Genomic DNA, 20,112 nt, shown 5'->3' on the forward strand with positions numbered 1-20,112 from the left:
GCCGCCAGCCCACGCCAGAGCAGCAGACCCGAAGGGATCTGGATTTCTTTATTAACAGACATGAGCACGACCCGTTACAGAAGTTTGTGCTTTAAAAAAAAAAAAAATGTACTGAATGTGAAAAAGGAAAAAGGAGCCCAAGCAAAGAGGAGTTGGGGAGGGGCCTCCCAAGCCCCTGGGCCCCATCCGTAGCCCCAACCTGAATCACGCCTGGGGCCTCCAGCCTGGGACCTGCCCGGCAGGAGTGGGCGGGATGCCGAGGGGCCCCAGCTGGGCCTACTACTTCCTTTGGGCCAGGTAGGGAGGGCGGGGATGGGGTCCCAGGGAGCCAGAGCCCACGAGCCTTTTATTGCCATGTTTTAAAATTCGTGCAAAATATCCGAAGCCCTGGACAGAGAATACAAAGTGATATTTTTCCAAGAAACATAAAACTAGGAAAAGAGGTGGGGGCACATTTTCCCTCCACAGCTCCCCCCACCACGCCAGGCCCCACCCGGGCCAGCTGAGCAGGGAGGGCTAAGAGCTACAAACTGGACCGGGCGGGGAGGGGGTGGGATTTGCAACAGCGTCTCAACTACCAACCGGAGGAAAACCAGTCAACTGTACAAGTGTCCTATCAACTTTAAAAAAAAGAGAGAGAGAAAAGCTGTAAAAGTCAGGCCCTGTGAGTGGGGAAGCGGCCAAGTCCCCGGCGAGGGCCCAGAATCCCGAGTGGGCGCCAGGCGGGGCGGTGAACGCAGGCGCTGCGGGCCGTCTGACCAGAGGCCGGCGCGGGCGAGTGGCCTCCTGGGCGAGGGCAGCCTGAGGGCGGGCGCCGAGGCTAATCGCCGCCCTCGAAGCCCTCCTCCTCTTCCGGGACCGGGTCTGCATCCCAGCACGTGATGTCGATTTCTACGGCATTGGGAGAGGAAAGGACCCGCGATGGTGGGGAGGGGGTGGACGCAGCATCCGCGCCCTAATTCCTTCCCGACACCCCGCCCACACTACCTGGGGGCTTGTTGTAGAACACGGGAGGCGGAGCCTTCGCACACAGCTCTTCTGATTGGGCGAACTCCTCCTCCTGCGACTGGCTGAAGTACCCCTCGCTGGCCTGCAGGGGACAAGCACCAGGTCCCTGGGCCCCACCCAGCAGAACGAGGGCTGGCCTATCAGGTCCGAGCTCGGCGTTTCTCCGGCAACCAGTGATTCCCTCAGTGGTTGTCAAGGAAACAGAGATGCCCGCCTAGGGAACCACGGCAGAGCCGAGCTCAGGGCCGGGAATCGAACTGGACTCACAATGTGGGTCACAGAGCAAGCCACCCCTCCCACCAGGCAGCCCCTGCCCCACCTGAGTTCCCTCCTTCTGGGTGGTCTCCCCGTTGGTCAGTAGATGGGTTTCGGGTCCCAGCTCCTGCTCCTGCTCCAGCTCCTGCTCCTGCTCTGGCCCCTCTGGAGCCGAGGGCGGAGCTGGGGCTTGGGGCGCAGCCAGGGGCTCCCCTTCTGCTTCCTCCTCTGGGTCACAGAAGGTGGCTGGCGGCTCAGGCAGCTCATCGAAACTGAGGAGGTTGGCACAGCCTTCACCCGCAGGGGCCAGTGGCTCCTGAGCCACCTCATTCAGCTGGGGTACCTCTGCCAAAGGGGCCTCAGCGCCTGAGGGTGGGGTGGGGGCCCTGGGCTCGGCCTGGGGTGCTGAGGCCCCTTCCCCATTGCCAGGCCATAGGTCAACAAAGCTGGCAGTGGTGAGGGCCACGTTGTTGGCAACAGCGGTGTCAGCAGCGGCAGTGTCGGTTTCATCGGCATCAGCCACGTGGGCGTCAGCTACCGAAGCATCGGCCTCCGTGGTCTCTGCGGTGGCAGGTTCCCCGAGGGCCGGCGCATCGGCCGGCTCTGGAGACGTCATCAACACCAAGTCCTCCATGGGCCCGCCTTGCCCCTGGGGAGGCTCCTGGGCCTGAGGGGGCTCCTCTATGGGGCTGGCCCAGGCCTGAGGAGCTGCTGCTGCCGCTGCCCGGGCTTCCTTGCTGGTCTCTTCGCTGTGGCGGGGCTCCTGGGTCTCTGTCACAGCACAGAGGCAATTAGCTCCCTGGGGAATGATGGAGACCCTGCAGCCCCAACCCCCAGCCCCACCCCAAGCAGGGAGGGAGGTGGGGACTTCCAGGCAAGAATCCTTCCACTCAGACCCCATACAAGGCTCTGCCACACCGACAGCAGCCACGATCCCCAGGGAGGTGGCCCAGCCCCTACTCCAGAGGGGGGGATGCTGAGGTCTAGGGAAGGCAGGTCCCACTCCCACTCAGGACTCTTCCCCCTGCCACAGCCGTGGAGCCCTAGGGCATTGTTACCATGGCAACCCGGGGGTCCCCAACCCAGAGACCCACGGGAGGCCCCTTCCTCACCTTGCGCAGGTGGGGGTGGCGGTGGCAGTGGTGGCGGCTGCGAGGACGTGACCTCATCCAGGGCCTTCTCAATCCGCTCGGTGACGGGGGTGGAGGCCGTGCTGGAGTCTGAGGGGCTCCGGGCAGGGATGGGGGTGGGCGCCATCCGCCGGTGGCTGTCCAGGTGGCTGCCTGTGGAGCAAACCCCCAGTGCGTCAGCAGGAGGGCGGCAGCTGGTTGGCGCCAGGACTGTCCACCTTGGGGCCTGGCCAGCCCCTCCTCCGGAGTCTGGGTGGGAGGCTGGGAGCTCTCCAGGCCGCCCCCAGGGAGCAGAACACCACTCCAGACCCTGTAAGCCAGGCCCCTGGGAGCCAGGGCCCCGCAGGGCCAGGGGCATGAGTTAGGCAGTTCCTGCCCTGAGACCAGCGATCAGGCTGGGGCAGCGAAGGGGAAGCGGGGCCCTCCTTACCCCCGCCCGCCGAGGCCTGAGGCTGCTACCTACATGGGAGGGAGGAAGAGAGGTTTGGGGTGCGGTGACAGGTGATATAGGGAAAGGGAGTCCGTGGAGGGGAAGAGGAGGAAGAGGAGGAGGAGGAAGGCCCACTGTCCGATGCCTTTATGAAAGGGCAGTGCGGACGACCTGCCGAGAGAGACAGACAGAGAAAGAGACAGAGGACAAGAGAGGGTCAGTCTCCCCCACCCCCGCCTGGAGGCCTCACCCACCCCGGGGCTGGCCCTGGATGTCCAAGCTGCCTTCAGCCAGGGCACGCATTCAGCCAAGCTGCACCACAGCCACAACCCAGCCAATGCCTCCCACCAGCACCAGACACAGCAAGGAGCTGGGTTCAGCGGCAGCCTCCACTGCCCCGGGAGCACAGCACAGCACCAAGCACACAGCAAGTGCAGGCACGCTCAGGCCGGCAGACAGAGAGGAAGAGGGCTCGGGGACAGCGGAAGCTGTACGTGGAGAAGCCAAACGCGGAAGCCTGGGGACAGGCTCCAGGGCTGCCTGCACATGCACCCGAGGCCCTGCAGGCCCGACCGAGTCGACCCCAGCAAGGCTGCTCCCCAAGGCCAGTGTGTGCCTCAGCCCATGCCATAGCGGCCCAGCTGGCTGCCAGCACCACCCTCAGTTCCGCCGAGGCCCCGCACTGACACCACTGGCAGCCCCTCTGAAGGTCCTGCCACTTGGGAAGTGGTGGGTGGGACACGCTGGATGAGGGTCTTGCCTTCTCCAAGGTGGGGGTCCTTGGGCAAGGCTTCTCTTCCAAGAAAGAGTCTAAGAGGGGCTCAGGGCCACACCCCGAGGAATGGGGGTCCGGTGGGGGTAGGGCCGAGGACTACCTGGCCGGTGGTTGAAGGGTGAGGGCACATCACAGCTGCCCGCAGAGGCCGAGGCCACTCGTTCTTGCTGCTTGAAGAACTCCCGGGGGTTGTCGGGCCGCTGGGCGATAATGGCCGCTGCCTCCTGGCGGCGCAGGGAAGGATCAGGGCGGGGCTGGGCCCAGCAGAAGGAGCCCCTGCCCATCTCCCCTGCCCCGTCTCCGCAGCTCTCACCTCCACCTCTGATTCCGACTTCTTCATCTGAGTTTCTTCCTCATCATCCCGCTGGTCACCCTGGAGACCAAGGGGGCAGTGTCCTGGCCATCCACTCCCACAGGGGGACCAGGTGCCCTGAGGCGGCGCCCCCTCCCCTCCCCACCCGCCACACCACCTTTCTGCAGGCCATCATGTCACCCTCCCACCTCGTCAGGTCCCTGGCACTCAGCTCACTGACTGACTCACTCACTGGCTCACCCCATAACTAACCAGGCACCAGGGACTTCCGGGAGCACCCTTACTATGCGGCTGACTCTTTGGACCTACCCCCAGGCATACAGGTCTGCGTGCTCCCACTGTCCCCACCTAGAGCTGGGCATGACGGCCAAGGCCAAGGCTTTTGCATTTATCCGCCACCTCCCGCTTCTGCGCCCCAAAAATGCTCCAGCCTAGACCTAGAACTCCCTAGAGCTTCCAACCCATCAGGGCTTCCCAGGAGCCACAGCAGGCAGCGGCTAAACATGGCCCACAGCTGGATGTTGTCACAGCACAGTAATTAGCTGTCACCACTTGAAAACCAGGGAGTTGCGCACTGAATTTGGGATCCCGGCTTCTCTGGAAACGCCAGAAGCCCTGGCAGCGCTTGCCCACAAGCCCGCAGAAGCAGCCACTGGCCAGAGCTCTGCCTCAGCCACACTGCGCCAGGCGAGCGCTGTCCGGCTCAGGACAGCCTCCCTCCCTCCTATGTCCCCGGCCCACCTCAGTGCCAGGCTTGGAGACTGTAACCCAGGAGCCCAGGTAGAAGGGGCCCCGCCTGGCCCCACCTGGCCTAGCCCCCACCCCCTTCCTGACCTAGCCCCTGCCACCTCTCCACCACTACCCCTTGCCCCCAGCCCCAACCCACACACTCTGGGGTGCAGACACAAAGTTCTCAGCATAATGGGGTCACAGTTCCCAGCAAGTGCACCCCACTTCTCCACTTCCGCCTCGGCATGGGGGACCCACCCAGCTCTACCAAATGCCCACCCACTGACCCAGGTCCAACCCCTTAGTTTCCAGCCCTGGTCCATTGAGGTTCACTCCCTTTTCGGAGTCCCCATAGGGTGTTCGTGGCTCTGTGGCCTGATGTCCTGCCTCTAGGCTCACCTCCCCGGCTCCATGAACCACACAGGAGGAGGGCTCAGGTCTCTGTGTGAGACCAGCATAGGTGGACACAGGGTTGCTTGAGTGAACTCACAACACCAAAATGCCTCTGCCTCAGTGTCCCCAACTGCTCCAGGGCACTGGGGGAGGGGGGCTTGGGAGGAAAGCTGCAGGTAAGGTGGTGGGGGGATAAGACTCCACAAGAACTTGGAACCTCAACATTCCTACTGGGGTGCATCAGGAGAAAAGTCCATCACCACCACCACCATCCCCACTGCAAGAGGACTTCACTCCAATAGCCGTGTCTCCCAGAATGAACTCTAACCTCTCCTTTCCCAACCAATCTGCCCTGCTCCTCAGCCCCCTCGCTCCAGCTGGGCCCAGCTCCTTCCCTTCCAATAGACATCCCACCAGCCTTTGCCTGGATCCACCCCTGGATCATCCTGCTAGCCTCCCGGGTCTCATTCAGAACCAGAGGAGCTCTGGACTGCAGCATCTCTAACCATCAACTGTGTGAACCACACAGAAACAAGGCAGTGGAGAGATCAAGACCCTAACCACTGGGCTCAAGAGCTCTGTTGTGCTGAAGCATTTTCAGGTATGTGGGAGTTCCCTAGCAGCCCAGGCAAAAAGGGAACCCAGACCAGAAACAGCTTATCAACAGGGGACAGGTAGCAGAACACCTCCGAGAGACCCAAAGAAAGAATGTGACAGAACTCAATTGCAAAGTGTCTCATGTGGAACCCTCTGTAACGGACGTGCGGTTGCAAGGCCACCATACTGACCTGCTAGAACGGCCACTGTCACGTGAGCTACACCTTAAGGGATAGACAGGTCTAAGACATGGCGTGGGTTCCTTCAGATTGCCTGAAATGTTGACAACTGGCGAAGATGAGCCATCCGTCTTCCGTCTACTTCATAGGTGTGTGCTTGTGTGTGAACGCACGTACGTACATGTGTGTGTGTTTGGAATTTTCCATGAGAACAGGTTATTCCCAAAAGGCTTTGCTATGAATGGATAAACAACATGTCTCCATCCACCCACTGGCATGTTATCTGGCCTTGGAAAGGCAGGAAATTGTGACACACTACAACGTGAAGGAAAAGATCCACAGGCAAAAGGAACAGACACGGGTGATTCCCCTGGACACGGGAAAAACGCTGGGGAATGGCTAAGGAGCACAGAGCTTCAGAGCTGTGAGCTTTCCGGAGACGGATGGCAGCGACAGGTGCACAACTGTGAGGCCGTCCCAAATGCCACACTGCAGAGTGGCATTTCACTGAAGCAGTGCATTTCAGGCTATGTAAATGGCGCCACGATTAAAAAAGAGTGGATCAACTTCCCATCTGCTTCTCCACCACGTTCTTCACACCTGGCACGTAGCGGGCAGCAAGTGTTTGCCGCAGGAACCAGAGAGCCCGGAGCTCACCCCCCCCCACCCTCTCCACCCCCACAATGGGCTGATGTAACTCGGGTGACCTTGGCCAGCACTCACTGCAGGGGCCTGCAGCCCTGTCTTGCCTCCTCCCTCTGTCTTCTTGTGGGTGTGTCCTGGAGTTCACTGGAGTCCCCACTGCCCAACATCTGCTCACCCTCGTCCCATTCCGTGTCTCACCTCATCTTCCTGAACTGTACCAGGCTGGGTCCTGAATAACCCCAGTGGCTTCTGAAATACTCAATTCAATTCAAAGTGCAAAGATAGCATTGCTAGGATTTTCAGGGACCAATCCACAGGCTCTTGGGGCCATTGCTAATTTGTGGCGATTCCCACGGCAGCCCTGGGACATGGGGGCTACCCCAAAGGAGACGCTGCGCGCCTGGGGTGGATGCTCAAAGCACAGGCCCACCCCATTCCCACAGCTCTGCAGCCAGAGCCCTCCACCCACAGGAGCCCTGTGGAATCTACCCTGAGACCACATAGGGACTGAGGGTCTGGGTCCAGGTTTTTCTCTTCCAGTCAAGAAGTCTTTCTCCATCCAGAGGCCACAGCCCCACAGGACAGGGTGCCAGGCCCATGCAGGCCCCCACAACACCCAGTGCAGCCCTGAGCCAGGGGTCCAGGAATGTGGGGAGCACTGGCCAGGAGACGAGCATCCTGGAGAAGGACTTACAAAGATGGACTGCTCCTTCAGCCGCCTCTTGGCCTCTTCAGCTTCGAGCGTCTGCTGTTTCCGCCTGGAATGACAAGGAAGCAAGCGCCTGGGTCACGGTGGCCCCGGGGGTCCCGAGCCACCGGCTGGGCAGGGCTCACCTGTGCTCCTCGATCTGCTGCTCCCGCTCACGGTAGCGCCGCTCCCGCTCCTCCTGTTCCTGTCGCTCCTGCTCCATCCGCTCTTGCTCAAATCGGAGTCTCTCATCCAGGGCCTTCTTCCGCTCCTCTTCCTTCCGCAGCTCTTCTTCCTTCTGTGACCCCCACGCCCAGCAAGTGCAGGCCCTGAGCCTAGGTGCCCAGGGTGCCCCGTCCCTCCACCCCGCTCACTCGGGCTCAGGGAGGAGGCTGCTCCCACTCATAGGTGGGGAACGCGAGGATGGGACACACAGTGAAAGGTGAGCAACTCGGGGCTATGCCGTGGGGTCGGTGATGGGGGGTGCAGCTCGGCCCGAAGGCCAGGCTGGGGGTCCCACACCTTGGCCTGCTCCCAGAACTGCTCGCGGTTGATGCGTTTCATTTCCACCGCGGCGTCCGTCTTCTGGTAGGTGGTGCCCTGCGGTGTCAGGTGAGCAGGCATGAGCACCAGAGCAGGCTGTATGCTCCGGGAGCTTCCCGCACACCAAGGGGCAGGGCTTAGGGGGAAGGCCAGGCCACGCCAGCAGAGAGCCCAGGCGAGGCCAGCTGGCCCCAGGCATGCACTGACCACAGGCTCAGCGTTCTCATCCTCCCGCAGCCGCAGTCGGTGCAGCACGGGGCTGGAGAGCCGGGCCAGACCATTGGAGAGCCGCTGCCCGATGGCGCCCGCATCGATGTCCTCCACGCTGCTGGCATTCACAATGACATCCACGCCCTACCACAAGAGGGCAGTGTTCAGACAGCGGTGAGCCCCATTCCCGTCACCACTCAGGGCACAGCCGCAGCCCCCACCCAGGTTGGGGGTGGTTACCCTGGGCCCGCACTCACCTGGAAGAATTCAGCCACCTTAGCCACGTGGCTGGCACAGGCACACTTGCGGGCATCGGGCACATCTTCGCCGACCTGTGAAGTCCCCAGAGAAGCAGGGATCAGGAAAGGAGGAGAGAGGCAGCAGCCCGAGGCCCCAGGGCCCAGCGGGTTTGCTCGCCCCGCGTCAGCGGGCAGAGGGGGTGCAGGGCTTCGCACTCCCGTGCCCGGCCGGCGGCTGCATACCCAGTTGATGAGCACGTATTTTGGCAGAGCCGCCTGCGAGTCCTTGACGCTGCAGAAGCCGTACATCACCTTCTGGTTCTCGAAGTGGCCTGAGAGCTCCTGCAAGCCCCCTTCTGGGGGAGTCAAGAAGGCGTCAGGCCTCTGGGCCTCCTAAACCCTGACCCAGCCAAGGGCCTGGGACCCCAAGGAAGGACTTCGGTGGGCTGGGCAGTCACCCTCCAGGAATTTTGGGCCCTGAGCACGGGAGGTCCCCCAGAGCTTCGCGCTGTGTGCTGGGGGTGCCTACAAGACCTAACTTTGCCTCTGAATCCTCCAGGGCCCCAGGAAGCGTCTGTTCTTCACACTTCCTTCCACATTTCTCACTCTCCACACACTCATCTCCCCAGGTGCTAGTGCCCAGAGAGGTCAGATACAGCTCTCGTTAACAAAGCCTTCCGGGTTTGAGAATGTGGGGCTGACCTGGGCCATTCTTGCTGGCCCCCTTCCCTCTGAGCTGTGGGACTTTGGACAAGTGGTTTTCCGTCTCTGAGACTCCATCTCCAGGATCACACAGGAAGCAAGAGCCCCCTCCCGGCCCAGCACGGGGCTAGTAGGGACGACCAGGAGGAAGACAGCCCCCAGACCAGTACGGGCGGGAGGCTGGCCGCGCGAAGAGCCAGGCGGTGGGGAAGAAAACAACCAGAGGAGGGGGCGGGAAAGAAGGCGGAGGAATGGCTGGAATTCTTACCTCCGGAGGCCGCCAGCTTGAGGTCATCTGAGCCATCCTCATATGTGTACAGAGCCCTGGGGAGAGGGAGGGGAGGCTCCTGGAACTGTCAGGGCTCAGGCTGCCAAATTTGGGTGGGGATGGCTCTGGGGAGGGAGAGGGACACAGAGGGGATTGGGCGGAGCGGGGAGGCTCCTGCTGTCACCATGACTACAGGGCCGAGGAGTGTTTCTGGTTGCAGCCCGGCAGGGTGCATTCTGGGAACCTGGTGGAGGCCTGGGTCAGGTGCAGAGCAGAGAATCAGGGGCGAAGCCGCTTCCTGATGGAGCTCAGCGCGTCCAGCCCCGGCCCTGGCAGCCCACAACCCAGCGGAGCGGGTGTGCGATGGAAACTCCAAGGCAACGGTTCCTTGGTTACCGTTCCCTGGCTACCACAATCCTCATCCCCCATTGGCCAGGGCCAGGAACCTACCTGGCGCACGCCTTGGTACCCGAGGCCCCTCCCCTCTTGGAGAAGGAGGGGGAAGAGAGAGAGAGAGAACCTAGTGATCGCACAGCTCTGGGCATCCCCCGGTAACCATGGCAACTCAGCAATTGGCACTCGCCTGGCCCACCAGAGCTGCATTCTCCTCTCACACAAAGGACCCCAGGGACCCGCCCTCAGACTCCATCTCCGCCTCTCAGAAATGGGGATGAGGTCACTGCCCAGACACTGGCCTCAGGGTGGCCTCACCCTCCTGGTCTTCCAGACCCTAGGCCGCCTCCGCCCTAGTGGGGGCCTCCTGGGACTACCAGCTTCCGGCCAGAAAGCTGACCTAGCAGCCTTCCTCCCCCCACCCCGCCTCCTTTCTCCTCCTGCCTGGCTTCTTCTGCCCTGGCTCTTTCTCCCTGGGCGAACGGCAGAGCATCCATTTCACGGAAGGAAATGCAGAGACGCCTCCCATCAGGAGGCGGCCCAAGCCGGGGACCCACTGGGCGGAGAGGCCTGGGCCCTGTGCCTGAGGCTCAGAAGAGCTCAGACCCTTCTCCAAACTCCCACCTCCCCACTGCCAAAGCAGGAGGCTGGGAGATGCCAGGAAGACAGGCAGGAGCCCGGGGGGCTGGAGAAGAGAAAGGGAGAGGCAGTGACAAGGAAGAAGAGAAAGGAGGGAAGTGAAGGGGTTAAAAAGGAAGGAGGGAGGAACAGAAGGAGAGAAAACCAGGAGGGAAGAGGGAGGCACGGCCCCATCCCCATGGGTCAGCAGTGCCAGAGCTGGGTGACCCCCAGCCCCTCCTCTTCCTGCCTCCCTCCCCTCTCTGCCCCCAGCTAAAAGCACAGGTGGGCCCTGGGCTGGGAGCTCCTGGCCCAACTGTTGCCCCAGCCCAGGCCCCGAGGACAGCTGCTTCCGGGCACAGCTGTCCCACCACCTGTCCAGCTGCCCTAGCCCCTGCTGGGAACAAAGGGTTCTCACAGAAGTAGGGTCTGCCCCTTTTGTTTGCAGATGAGAAACTGAGGCAGAGCCCAGGGATTCTAGTTCCTAGACACTGCTCTAAACATCCACAGGTCCCAGGCCACTGGGCCGCTGGTCTCAGCCAGGGGCAGGCTCTCTGAGGCTCACCTCCCCACCACCCCTTCCTGCTAGGGCCGTAGCCCTCCCCCAACCCCCCAACCCCAGAGGAACCCACCGGAGGTGCACCCTTCGCCCCAGCCTGCCCTTCCCCTCACACCACACACGAGCTCCCTGATGGTTCTCAGCTCCAGTATGCTCTGGAAATGTCTTCCCAAAGCCTTTGTTCACAAGGCAACCTTCCCCTCCACGCCCAGGACCCGGGACCAGCCCCCAGCAGCTTCCCTGCGCTGCACCTCCCCTGGGCATCTGTCATACACCAGCAGAGACAAGAAGAAGCACCTGCGCCCACCCCGATCCGATGGAAACAGTCTTCTCAACCCCATTTCAGACCCCCTGGGCCAGGGTGAGAGGGGTGAAGCTGGTGAATCCACAGGGAATCAGCACACACCTCCCCAGCTCCAGCCCCTGGAGACAGGCAGCGCCCACAGGGTGAGCTTTGTGAAGGCAGGAACTCAGGTACCACACACGGCTCTGGGGGTCCCCGTGTCCAGCGTAGGGTGACATTAGTAGCATCTGTGATACTGTCACACGCTTAGAAACTATCTAGGCCAAAGAAACTGGATTAGGGTGAGGTGGGAGCTGGAATGTGGTAGCTCCAGGAAAATCCCGGGGTCAGCCGGGGCTGGGGGTGCAAAGACTGGGGTGGGTGGGTCCCTTCGGACCACCACACTCAGAGGCTTAAGCTGAAAAGACCTCCCCACACTGAGCCCAGTCTTCTCAAGACCAGAGAGGAGCAGGAACTTGTGAGCAGTCACACCGTGAGTCATTCCACAACGGGGCATCATGGGCCATTTCTGCTGTACAACCTCACTTCCCGGGGCTCCGCTCCCAGTGTCAGGGGCTGTCTATCTCAGAGGCCCTGCCACCCAGGAGCAAACCCCCTCCCGCCCCTCCTTCTCCCCCACTGAAGCTGCTCCCCCCATTCAGAGGCAAGGGAGGGGAGGAAAGTGCCAACTCCCCTTTGCCCAGACAGCAGTTTTACCCAAACGCCCCTCCCCTTGGACTGCAAGTGCAAGCTGTTTGCCCTGAGCCTGAGACCTCACGGTCTCCGGGCTCCACGCTGGTTGCTGGGGGCACTTGCCGCCCCTTCTACAGTATGTGATGCTCACGCCTTTCTCAGCAAATGCCACGTGGGCCCTTGGGATCCAGCATATGTGTGTATGTGCAAGGGTGCATGTGTGCATCTGCGTGTGTGTCCCACACACAACACAGATGGGGGCTGACGCATGCCTGTGATGAATAACTCGCCCTGGCCACGTGGAAGTTGCTGGGAGGTGGGGGCCCAGGCTGCTGCTGGCCAGGATATGGGGCAGCAGCGGCTGTGTGGCCCCAGCACCGGGGCACCCGAATTCGGGGAAGGGGTAAGAGAGAAGGGGGTGGTGAAAGTGAATCCCCCCAGACCCAAGGGCAATGGAGACCTTCAGCCTGGACTACGCCTCTCCAACATCCCAGGGCCAGCTCCTCCACCGGCCAAGCCGGCCACTTGCCCAGAACTCCTCCTATGATCTCAGCACCCCTGGGGCAGGGCTGGGACAATGGGTGGGCCGCCTGCCTGCTTAGCCTGTGCCGGCCCCCTCCCGTGACCAACCTGCAGGACACCACAGCTTGCCTCCCGCGTCCATCCCTCCAGGCCTGGCCGCCGGCCAGTGCTGCAGCAACACAGCATGGATGCCTGGTCATCCTGAGCCCTCTGCCAGCCCCCAGGGCCATCGTGTCCCCACCTTGCTGCTCCAGTGAGGTCCCTCAGACCTGCACTCACACCCGGCCTCAGCTTCTTTGGAAAGGGCTTGGGGAAGAAGGTCTAGGAACAGGATGGGCTCCTGCCCTGAGAGAAGAGTGAGTCCTCAGGGTGCCAGTGAATCCAGGATGGGGCAGCAGTTGAGAGCAGGTGGTGGTCATCCCCTCCCCCAGCTGGGCGGGGTGGGAGGGCTGGGGGGGGCAACACCGGGGAGGGGGAGAGGTGCAGCAGGCTCATTCATTACAGGGAAGCCTGCTGCAGGGTGAAGGGGCCGGAGGCCCTACGGATGTCCTCAACCCTTCCCTGCCCTGTAGCCGCGGAATCGCTATCCCCTTCAGGTAGGGGCAAGGGGCTCAGCCTAGCCACCTCCGCCAGGGCGAGGGGTAAAGCAGTGACTTCGCGGTCGCCATGTGGCCAGCAGGGAACATCCATCCGTCACACCCCAAGCCAGGTGGGGGGAGGGCGGCCGACCCAGAGAAGCCCCCCAGTGGGCGGGGCACCCGGTGCCCAGCCCGCGGCGCTCCTCCCCCGCCCCGCTTTCCTTTGTGCTGCGGCCGGGCCGGGCCGGGCCGGGGCCGGGAAGGCTGCGCTCGCTCCGCTGGCTCGGTCCCCGCCCCGTCCCCGCCCGGCCCTGGCCCGCTCGAAGGTGGCGAAGGTGCCCTTGGCCGGCCTCTGCACACCTGTCCCCGGGGCCCCGGGGGGGATGGGCTCCTACAGGGCCCTGCGGCCCTGGCCCCACATCTGGACCTCGAGTCCTCCCGGCCTGCGTCCGGCCACCGCTCTCCGGCGCGCCTGGGGCCGCCTCCGGGCGCCCGGGCCGGCCGCGCCCCGCCCGGCCCCTCCCCGGCGCGCACAAAGGCAGCCCCTCCCCGGCCCGCTGCACCATTTCGGGGTCGCCCCCTCCCTCCCGGCGGCGGGGCCGGAGCAGACAAAGGCGGCGGCGGCGGCGGCGGCAGCGGCGGCGCGGGGACAAAGGGGCCGGGGCGGGGGCGGGGGGCTCACCAGTCGGCCGCGCTCTCCTCCCGAATCACCTCCTCGTACGCCGCCAGCAGCTCCAGGCGGTGGCCGCTGAAGCTGACGCCGGCCATGCTGCGGGCCGGACGGAGGCCAAGCGCACGGACGCACGGACGGACTGACTGACTGAGGAGGAGGAGGAGGAAGAAGAGGAAGAGGAGGAGGGAGGGGAAGACGGAGCCGTCGCCGCCGCCGCCTCGGAGCCTCTGCAGCGCTGCGAGCGAGCGAGCCAGCGGCCGGGGGAGGGGAGCCGGCCGGCGGGGGGCGGGGGGCGCTGGCTCCGCCCGGCTCGCTCCCTCCGCGCGCTTGGTCCTAGCGCCGCCGCGGCCCGGCCCAGGGGGAGGCCCGCCCCCCCTTCCCGGCCTGCCCTGGGGCGTCCCCACGCCCCTCGCCCGCAGCCCCCCTCGCGGGGCGGCCTGAGTCTGGACGCCCGCCCCGCGCGCATGGCCCGTCGCCCCCTAGTCCCCGGCCCCTACCCAGCCCAGTCCCCACCTCACGAAGATTTCAAACCCAGGTCTAACCCCGTCCCACCCCAGTGCCCACTTAATTTAGCTCCATCCCAGCTCACCCCCGACCCCGTCCCAATCCCATTCACACCCCAAACCCCATTTTCCCCCAACCTGTCTGCCTGCAGCGCATCTCTGCCTCTGAACGGGCCGTTCCTGGCCCACCCCCATCACTATGCAGTGCCATGAGTCCCAGCCCCACATCTTCCCCCCTACCCCCGACCCCCACCCCATCCCCAAGCCCATGTTCCGTGCACTCCCTGTACACCTGTGCACCTACCCATCCCTGGCTGCATCCCTGCAGACTAGCCTGTCCTATTCCCATCCTGATCCCAGTGCCTAAGCAGATCCCTCCACCCCTGCTCCGTGCCCATGTCATTTCAGGCCACCCCAGCTGGTAATGCCACCATCCACTCACAGCTGTGCCTTCCCGGATGGGGCCTGGCTAGGAAATCCCTTGCTTCCCTCCCCAGCCTCACAGCTCCCAGAGGAATCCCAGGGGGAGTTCCCAGAAGCAGCATCTAACCCCAGACTCCCAGGACAGGGCTCCTCCAGGGAAACTTGAGGGCCTGTCTGCCGGCACCTTTATTCCCGAAGCAGGGGAAAGACAAGGGGCTGGGGAGGAGCTGCCAGAGCCAGGGCCTCCCGGGGCATGGCAACTCCCTGCTGGAGTGGGCCCCTGGGACCCTCCAAGCCCTTAGAATCCTGTCCCACCATCAGGAAGCCCCCCAGCCCCATCTCCCCAGGGGAGGCAGAACCCGGGCACCTCCATCTGGTGCAGTTGGGGGCCGGGGGTGGAGGAGGACATTGGCTCCTACAGGGCCTCTCAGTTCTGAGCTGGGTAACCGGCTGTGCCAGGAGAAAGCAGAGTGGGCACTTTGCTCCAGCAGTGGTTCCCAGCATCCTGGGGTGGAGAGGACCCTTTCACAACTGCAAACATTCCCAGACCCCTGCCTCAGGAGCACTCAGTGCCCACCAACGCCCCGGAGCCCCTGGACCTGGCAGTGTCTCTGTGGCCCCCACGGAGATCCAGCCCCTGAGCCCCTGGCCTGCTGGCCAGAAGGGGTGCATTGGGAATCAGTAAGGGACCGACTGAGTGACAAAGGGCAGGAAGGGAAGGGGTGAGGAGCCACAGGGAGAGAGCAGCAGCAGTGGCAGCCTCCTTCCCCCCGCCCCAGGTTGGGGGGGGAGGACACGCCCTGTTGCAGGGCCTGGGGGTGCCTGGGAGGGGAGGCAGATGGCCGGGCATCTGCTCTCTGGCCTCAGCCTCTGCCTGCTCCCTTTGACTTGTCCCAGCTCACAGCTCCACCCACCGTGTGGCCAACCCCGGCTCCCTCCCCAGCCTCCTGCTCTTCCAGTTTCACATCTCAAAACCCCCTAAGTGCCTGCCAGCTCTCCCTTCCTCAAACTCCTGCCTCCCCACGAGCCACCTACATCTCTCTTCAGCCACACCTACTCTCTCACCTCTTGCCTTCGCTATTTTGGGATAAACTTTCTATTTCAGAGTGGTTTCAGGTTTACAGCAAAAAATTGCAAAGGTAGCGCAGAGCGAGCTCCCAAGGACCTTGCTCCCAGCAGTCGGTATTTGCAGGATGCAAGAGGGTCTCCTGCTCTGGGGCTGTGGAGCCCACTGCTCCGGACCCCTCACTCTCTCTCCATACTTCCATACAATCTTTCCCCTGTGGCTCATAGACTGCAATCAAACACCTGTGCACGGTCTCCCCATCCCCTATTTTCCTTGGCACTGCAGTGGTCAGAGTGACCCCTGTACTGACAAATAGAGTGGCCCTCTCGTGGTCCTCAGGTTCCTTGAGCAGTGGGAATGGGAGCCATTTGTCACTTAGCCTTTGAGAACGCTTCCTGTAGGCCACTGGCTGCCCACCCCCCCCCTCCGCCCCGCCCCATACACACTCACACATCCAGGCTCTGGGTGCGAGGTGGCAGGTGGCTGCCTCCCTGGAGGGCCTCCCCCCAGCCCTGATGTCTGCCACTCCCCAGCCGTAATCACCCTTCAACGTGCTGACATGCCAATCTCTGCATGCAAGTCCCCCAGGACTGTGCTGCCCGCCCTACACGCTGCTACAAGCCCCAGCCCGGGGCTCCTGGGCCCCCAGCTTGGAAAAGTGGAGAAAGGTCCCTGGTTGGGTGACCTTGGCAGAAACACCTCCCTCCTCTGCATTTCCTTTTGAGAACCTGGGGCAAAGGGTAACTGCCACTGCAGGGAGGCTTGGGAGAAGAAGCCCCACCCCACCCTCCACCCCCACTTCCTGTTCTGTGCACCCCCTCACACTCTCAGAAAAGGTGTTAAGGTGAGGGTGGCAAGAGCTGGCTGGTGGAGCCTTCGCTGGCCTCCCCCTGCTCTGCAGGAGCCTCCCAGGCACACCTTCCCAAGTGCCACCTCCTCCTGCACAGCGCCCAGCACTTCCCTAGGGCAGGAGCCCTGGGCCCCAGGGCCGGCTCTGCGGTGGCCCTGGTGCAGCACTGCCAGCTTTGCTGACAATGAGAACTTAGCCTCACTCAGCATCAGCTCTGATATGGGGCAGTGAGGGAACCCACCTCACAGGGTCAGTTTAAGGATTTTTTAAAAAGTGTCCCAAGGGGCTGAGGGGCTGCCGCCTGCAGTCCTGGCACCCCGTGTAGGGCGCTGGTGCAAGTCCTGGCTGCTCCACTTCCAGTCCAGCTCCCTGCTATGGCCTGGGAAAGCAGCAGAAGATGGCCCAGGTCTTTGGTCCCCTGCACCCCCATGGGAGACCTGGAGGAAGCTCCAGGCTCCTGGCTTTGGATCAGCACAGCTCTGGTCATTGTGGCCATTTGGGGAGTGAACCAGTGGATGGAAGACCTCGCTCTCTCTCTCTCTCTCTGCCACTGCCTCTGTAATGCCGCCTTTCAAATAAATAAATAAATAAATAAAGTGTCCCAAAAGGGTGTGCACAGTGGGTGGCCCGGCTGGTTGTCATCACCATTTGGCAGAGGGGAACCAAGGCTCAGGGAGGGGCACCACCCTGCATGGAGGCACCAAGGCGGATGGGGAGCTGTGTCACTTTAGCACCCTTACTTCTACATCCAGAGGCCAGGTCCAGCCTGGAGCTTGGTGATAAGCAGTTCTCAGGGGTGCCAGGACAGGGGTCAGGAGCAGGTGTCCCAAGCGTGGAGGGACACCTGTGGTCTGCCTGCTCAGCATCCGGGCTCCCGCCCCCACACCCCCCCAGCTTCATGCTGTTGTTCTGCTACAGGATCCAAACCTGGTGGCTCCGACCCTGTGACGTGCGAGCTAAGTCAATCCATGGCATTGGCCCAGGGGACTTTTGCTGGAGCCTGGGGCAGCTGGAGGCTGCCTCTGGGGCTCCTCTTCTGAGACCAAGGCCAGTGCTGAGAACAGCAGAATGAGAGATGGGGAGTGTGCCACTGCCTGTGATGTCCTTGGGTTCCTGGTGCCAGCCGTGTCTGAAGCCATTCACCATTTCAGTTCCATCATCTGGGGTTTTGCTTAAACTGGTTTGAATGGCAGCAACAGTCTTTCGGAATCTGCCTGGTCCCCAGGTAGTGGTAACGAACGCACACACACACATCTTCCATCTGCTGGATCGCTCCCTGAATAGCTGCAATGGCTGGATTGAGCCAAGACCCAGGAACTCCATCCAGGGCTCCCATATGAATGACAGGGACGCAGGTATTTGTGCCATCTTCTGCCTTCCCAGGAGCACTAGCAGGGAGCTAGTGGCAGCCAGCAAGCACTGGAACTGGCATTCCCATTTGGGATGCAGGTGTCACAGGCGATGGCTTCAAGTAGTGGTCATTGTGACAAAGACATGGGTGGAACCTGAGTCCACCTGCTACTGTCCAAGTCCTGAGGGAGGACACTTGTGAAGCGACCTCTGTGTGCTGGCAGGCTCCATGCCCCACTGTGACTCCAGAACCCTGACCCTTGCCCCTGGCCCCCTCCCCATCAGGCCCCATCTGGGGAGGGGCCCTTCCTCCCTTCTCAGGGGTGGCTTTGGCTTGGAGCCAACCCCAGCCCAAGTCCCCGGTCTGTGTGCTTCTCCTGGGATGACCTGCAGCCAGGCCCGTCAGCCTAGGGCTTCAGCCCGGGCTAGGAGGGTGCGTGCCTTATGCGCGTACCGAGGCCATGTGGGGCCCAGTACTGAGGAGGCAGTGACAGAATCATCAGTTCTGGCGCAACAGTCCCTCGCCCTTCACCGCCTCTCTCCCTGCTGACTCCCAGTGAGCTCCAGCTGCTTGGAGCTGGGAACGTCCCTCCTTTGCCTGCTGCCTCTTTGGTTGCCCACTCAGCCCCCTGCCACAGGCTCTGCCCCCTCGGCTGGGGACACTGCACTCTCCGAGGGTGCTAATGGGCTCCCCTGCCTGGCACAAAGACATTCACTTCCCAGTCCCTGTGGCCTCCACCTGCACCCAGCTTTGGAACACTGTGATCTTTGCAGCTCTGCGGTAGCAACGGATGGTGGTGGGGCATGCAACGGGCTGGCTGGTTTGGTGAGGAATGCCTTGGCCATTTTCTTTTTTCCTTCACTTTGATTTACACACTTGAGAGGCAGAACCAGGGAGGGGAGGGACAGACAGACAGCAGCTGGAACAAGACCACAGCTGAAGGCAGGAGACAGAAATGCAATCCAGGTCTCCCACATGGGTGGCAAAAACCGAAGTACTTGAGCCATCGATGCTGCCTCCTAGGGTCTGCATTAGCAGAAAGCTGGGGTCAGAAGAGGAGCTGGGAATCAAACCCAGGTCCTCCAAAGTGGGATGCAGATGTCTTAACCCTTGGGCCGGAGTCCGCTCTTATGGCCTTTGATCCTTGGAGAAGCAGACCCAGGCCATTTCTGCTGGGTGGCTCCGTACAGATCACTTTTCTAAAAAATATTTATTTGGGGCTGGTACTGTGGTGTAGTGGGTAAAGCTGCAGCCTGGGCCGGCGCCGTGGCTCACTAGGCTAATCCTCCGCCTAGCGGCGCCGGCACACCGGGTTCTAGTCCCGGTCGGGGTGCCGGATTCTGTCCCCGTTGCCCTCTTCCAGGCCAGCCCTCCGCTGTGGCCAGGGAGTGCAGTGGAGGATGGCCCAGGTGCTTGGGCCCTGCACCCCATGGGAGACCAGGAAAAGCACCTGGCTCCTGGCTCCTGCCATCGGATCAGCGCGGTGCGCCGGCGGCCATTGGAGGATGAACCAACGGCAAAGGAAGACCTTTCTCTCTGTCTCTCTCTCTCACTGTCCACTCTGCCTGTCAAAAAAAAAAAAAAAAGCTGCAGCCTGTAGTGTCGGCATCCCATAAGGGTGCCAGTTCGAGTCCCAGCTGCTCCACTTCCAATCCAGCTCTCTCTCTGCTATGGCCTGGGAAAGCAGTAGAAGATGGCCCAAGTCCTTGAGCCCCTGCACCTGTGAGGGAGACCTGGAAGCAGCTCCTGGCTACTGGCTTTGGATCAGCACAGCTCTGGCTGTTGTGGCCAATTGGGGGAGTGAACCAGTGGATGAAAGACCTCTCTCTCTCTCTCTCTCTCTCTCTCTCTCTCTCTGCCTCTCCTCTCTGTGTAATTGTTTCAAGTAAATAAAATAAATCTTTAAATATATATATATTTATAAAGGCAGAGTTACGAGAGAGAGAGAGAGAAAAGGACTCTTCCATCCACTGGTTCACTCCCCAAACAGCTGCAACAACTAGGGCTGGGCCACACTGAAGCCAGGAGCCTGGAACTCCAGCCAGATCTCCCACATGTGTGGAAGAGGCCCAGGGACTTGGGCATCTTCTGCTGCTTTCCCAGGTGCATTAGCCGGGAGCTGGGTTGGAAGTGGAGGAGCTGGTGCCCACCTGGGATGTTGGAGTTGCAGGTGCTATGGCTTAACCCGCTGTGCTGCAGGTGCTGGCCCCTGCGCAGACCAGTCTTACCTCCTGAGCCTCAGCTCCATCATTTGGAACGTGCCTTTAGCAGCATCTGTCTCGGGGTGGGCTTGTGGTGCAGCAGGTTAAGCCATCAGTCGGGATGTCCACATCTCATATCAGAGTGCTGCTTTGAGTCCCATGCACTCCCGATCAAGCTCTCTGCTAACATGCCTGGGAAAACAGTGGAGGATGGCCCAAGTGCTTGGGTCCCTGCTACCTACATGGGAGACTCAGATGGAGCCCCCAGATCCTGGCTTTGGCCTGGCCCAGTCCT

General features: G+C 62.1%; 1 protein-coding gene across 4 annotated transcripts; it reads right to left on the reverse strand.

The window, feature by feature from the left end:
• Window positions 1-33: 33 nt before the first annotated feature.
• DBN1 (drebrin 1) lies at window positions 34-13,710 on the reverse strand. 4 transcript variants are annotated; one of them, XM_051843252.3, is made up of 15 exons: window positions 13,433-13,710; window positions 9,105-9,160; window positions 8,378-8,490; window positions 8,153-8,227; window positions 7,893-8,039; window positions 7,665-7,742; window positions 7,289-7,440; window positions 7,149-7,212; window positions 3,912-3,971; window positions 3,699-3,822; window positions 2,857-2,994; window positions 2,376-2,546; window positions 1,328-2,034; window positions 988-1,090; window positions 34-891 (listed from the first exon to the last, which is right to left on the reverse strand). In XM_051843252.3, the coding sequence occupies exons 1-15, from the start codon at window positions 13,516-13,518 to the stop codon at window positions 821-823; spliced, it is 2,145 nt and encodes a 714-aa protein (XP_051699212.1). In that variant the 5' UTR covers window positions 13,519-13,710; the 3' UTR covers window positions 34-820.
• Window positions 13,711-20,112: the final 6,402 nt, after the last annotated feature.

This window comes from Oryctolagus cuniculus, chromosome 6 (assembly GCF_051225735.1).
Source record: "Oryctolagus cuniculus isolate XC-2025 breed Fujian yellow rabbit chromosome 6, ASM5122573v1, whole genome shotgun sequence".
Classification (NCBI taxonomy): domain Eukaryota; kingdom Metazoa; phylum Chordata; class Mammalia; order Lagomorpha; family Leporidae; genus Oryctolagus; species Oryctolagus cuniculus.

What these genes read in the sequence shown, in the direction of transcription:
- DBN1 (XM_051843250.3), bottom strand. Translation starts at nt 11,205, where the DNA reads ATGCTACTAATGTCACCCTACGCTGGACACGGGGACCCCCAGAGCCGT. An exon ending in CAGGGGCTGGAGCTGGGGAG is followed by an intron (nt 9,161 to 11,080) that starts GTGTGTGCTGAT and finishes CCCTCTCCCCAG; the next exon opens with GGCTCTGTACACATATGAGG. An exon ending in CAAGCTGGCGGCCTCCGGAG is followed by an intron (nt 8,491 to 9,104) that starts GTAAGAATTCCA and finishes TGACTCCCCCAG; the next exon opens with AAGGGGGCTTGCAGGAGCTC.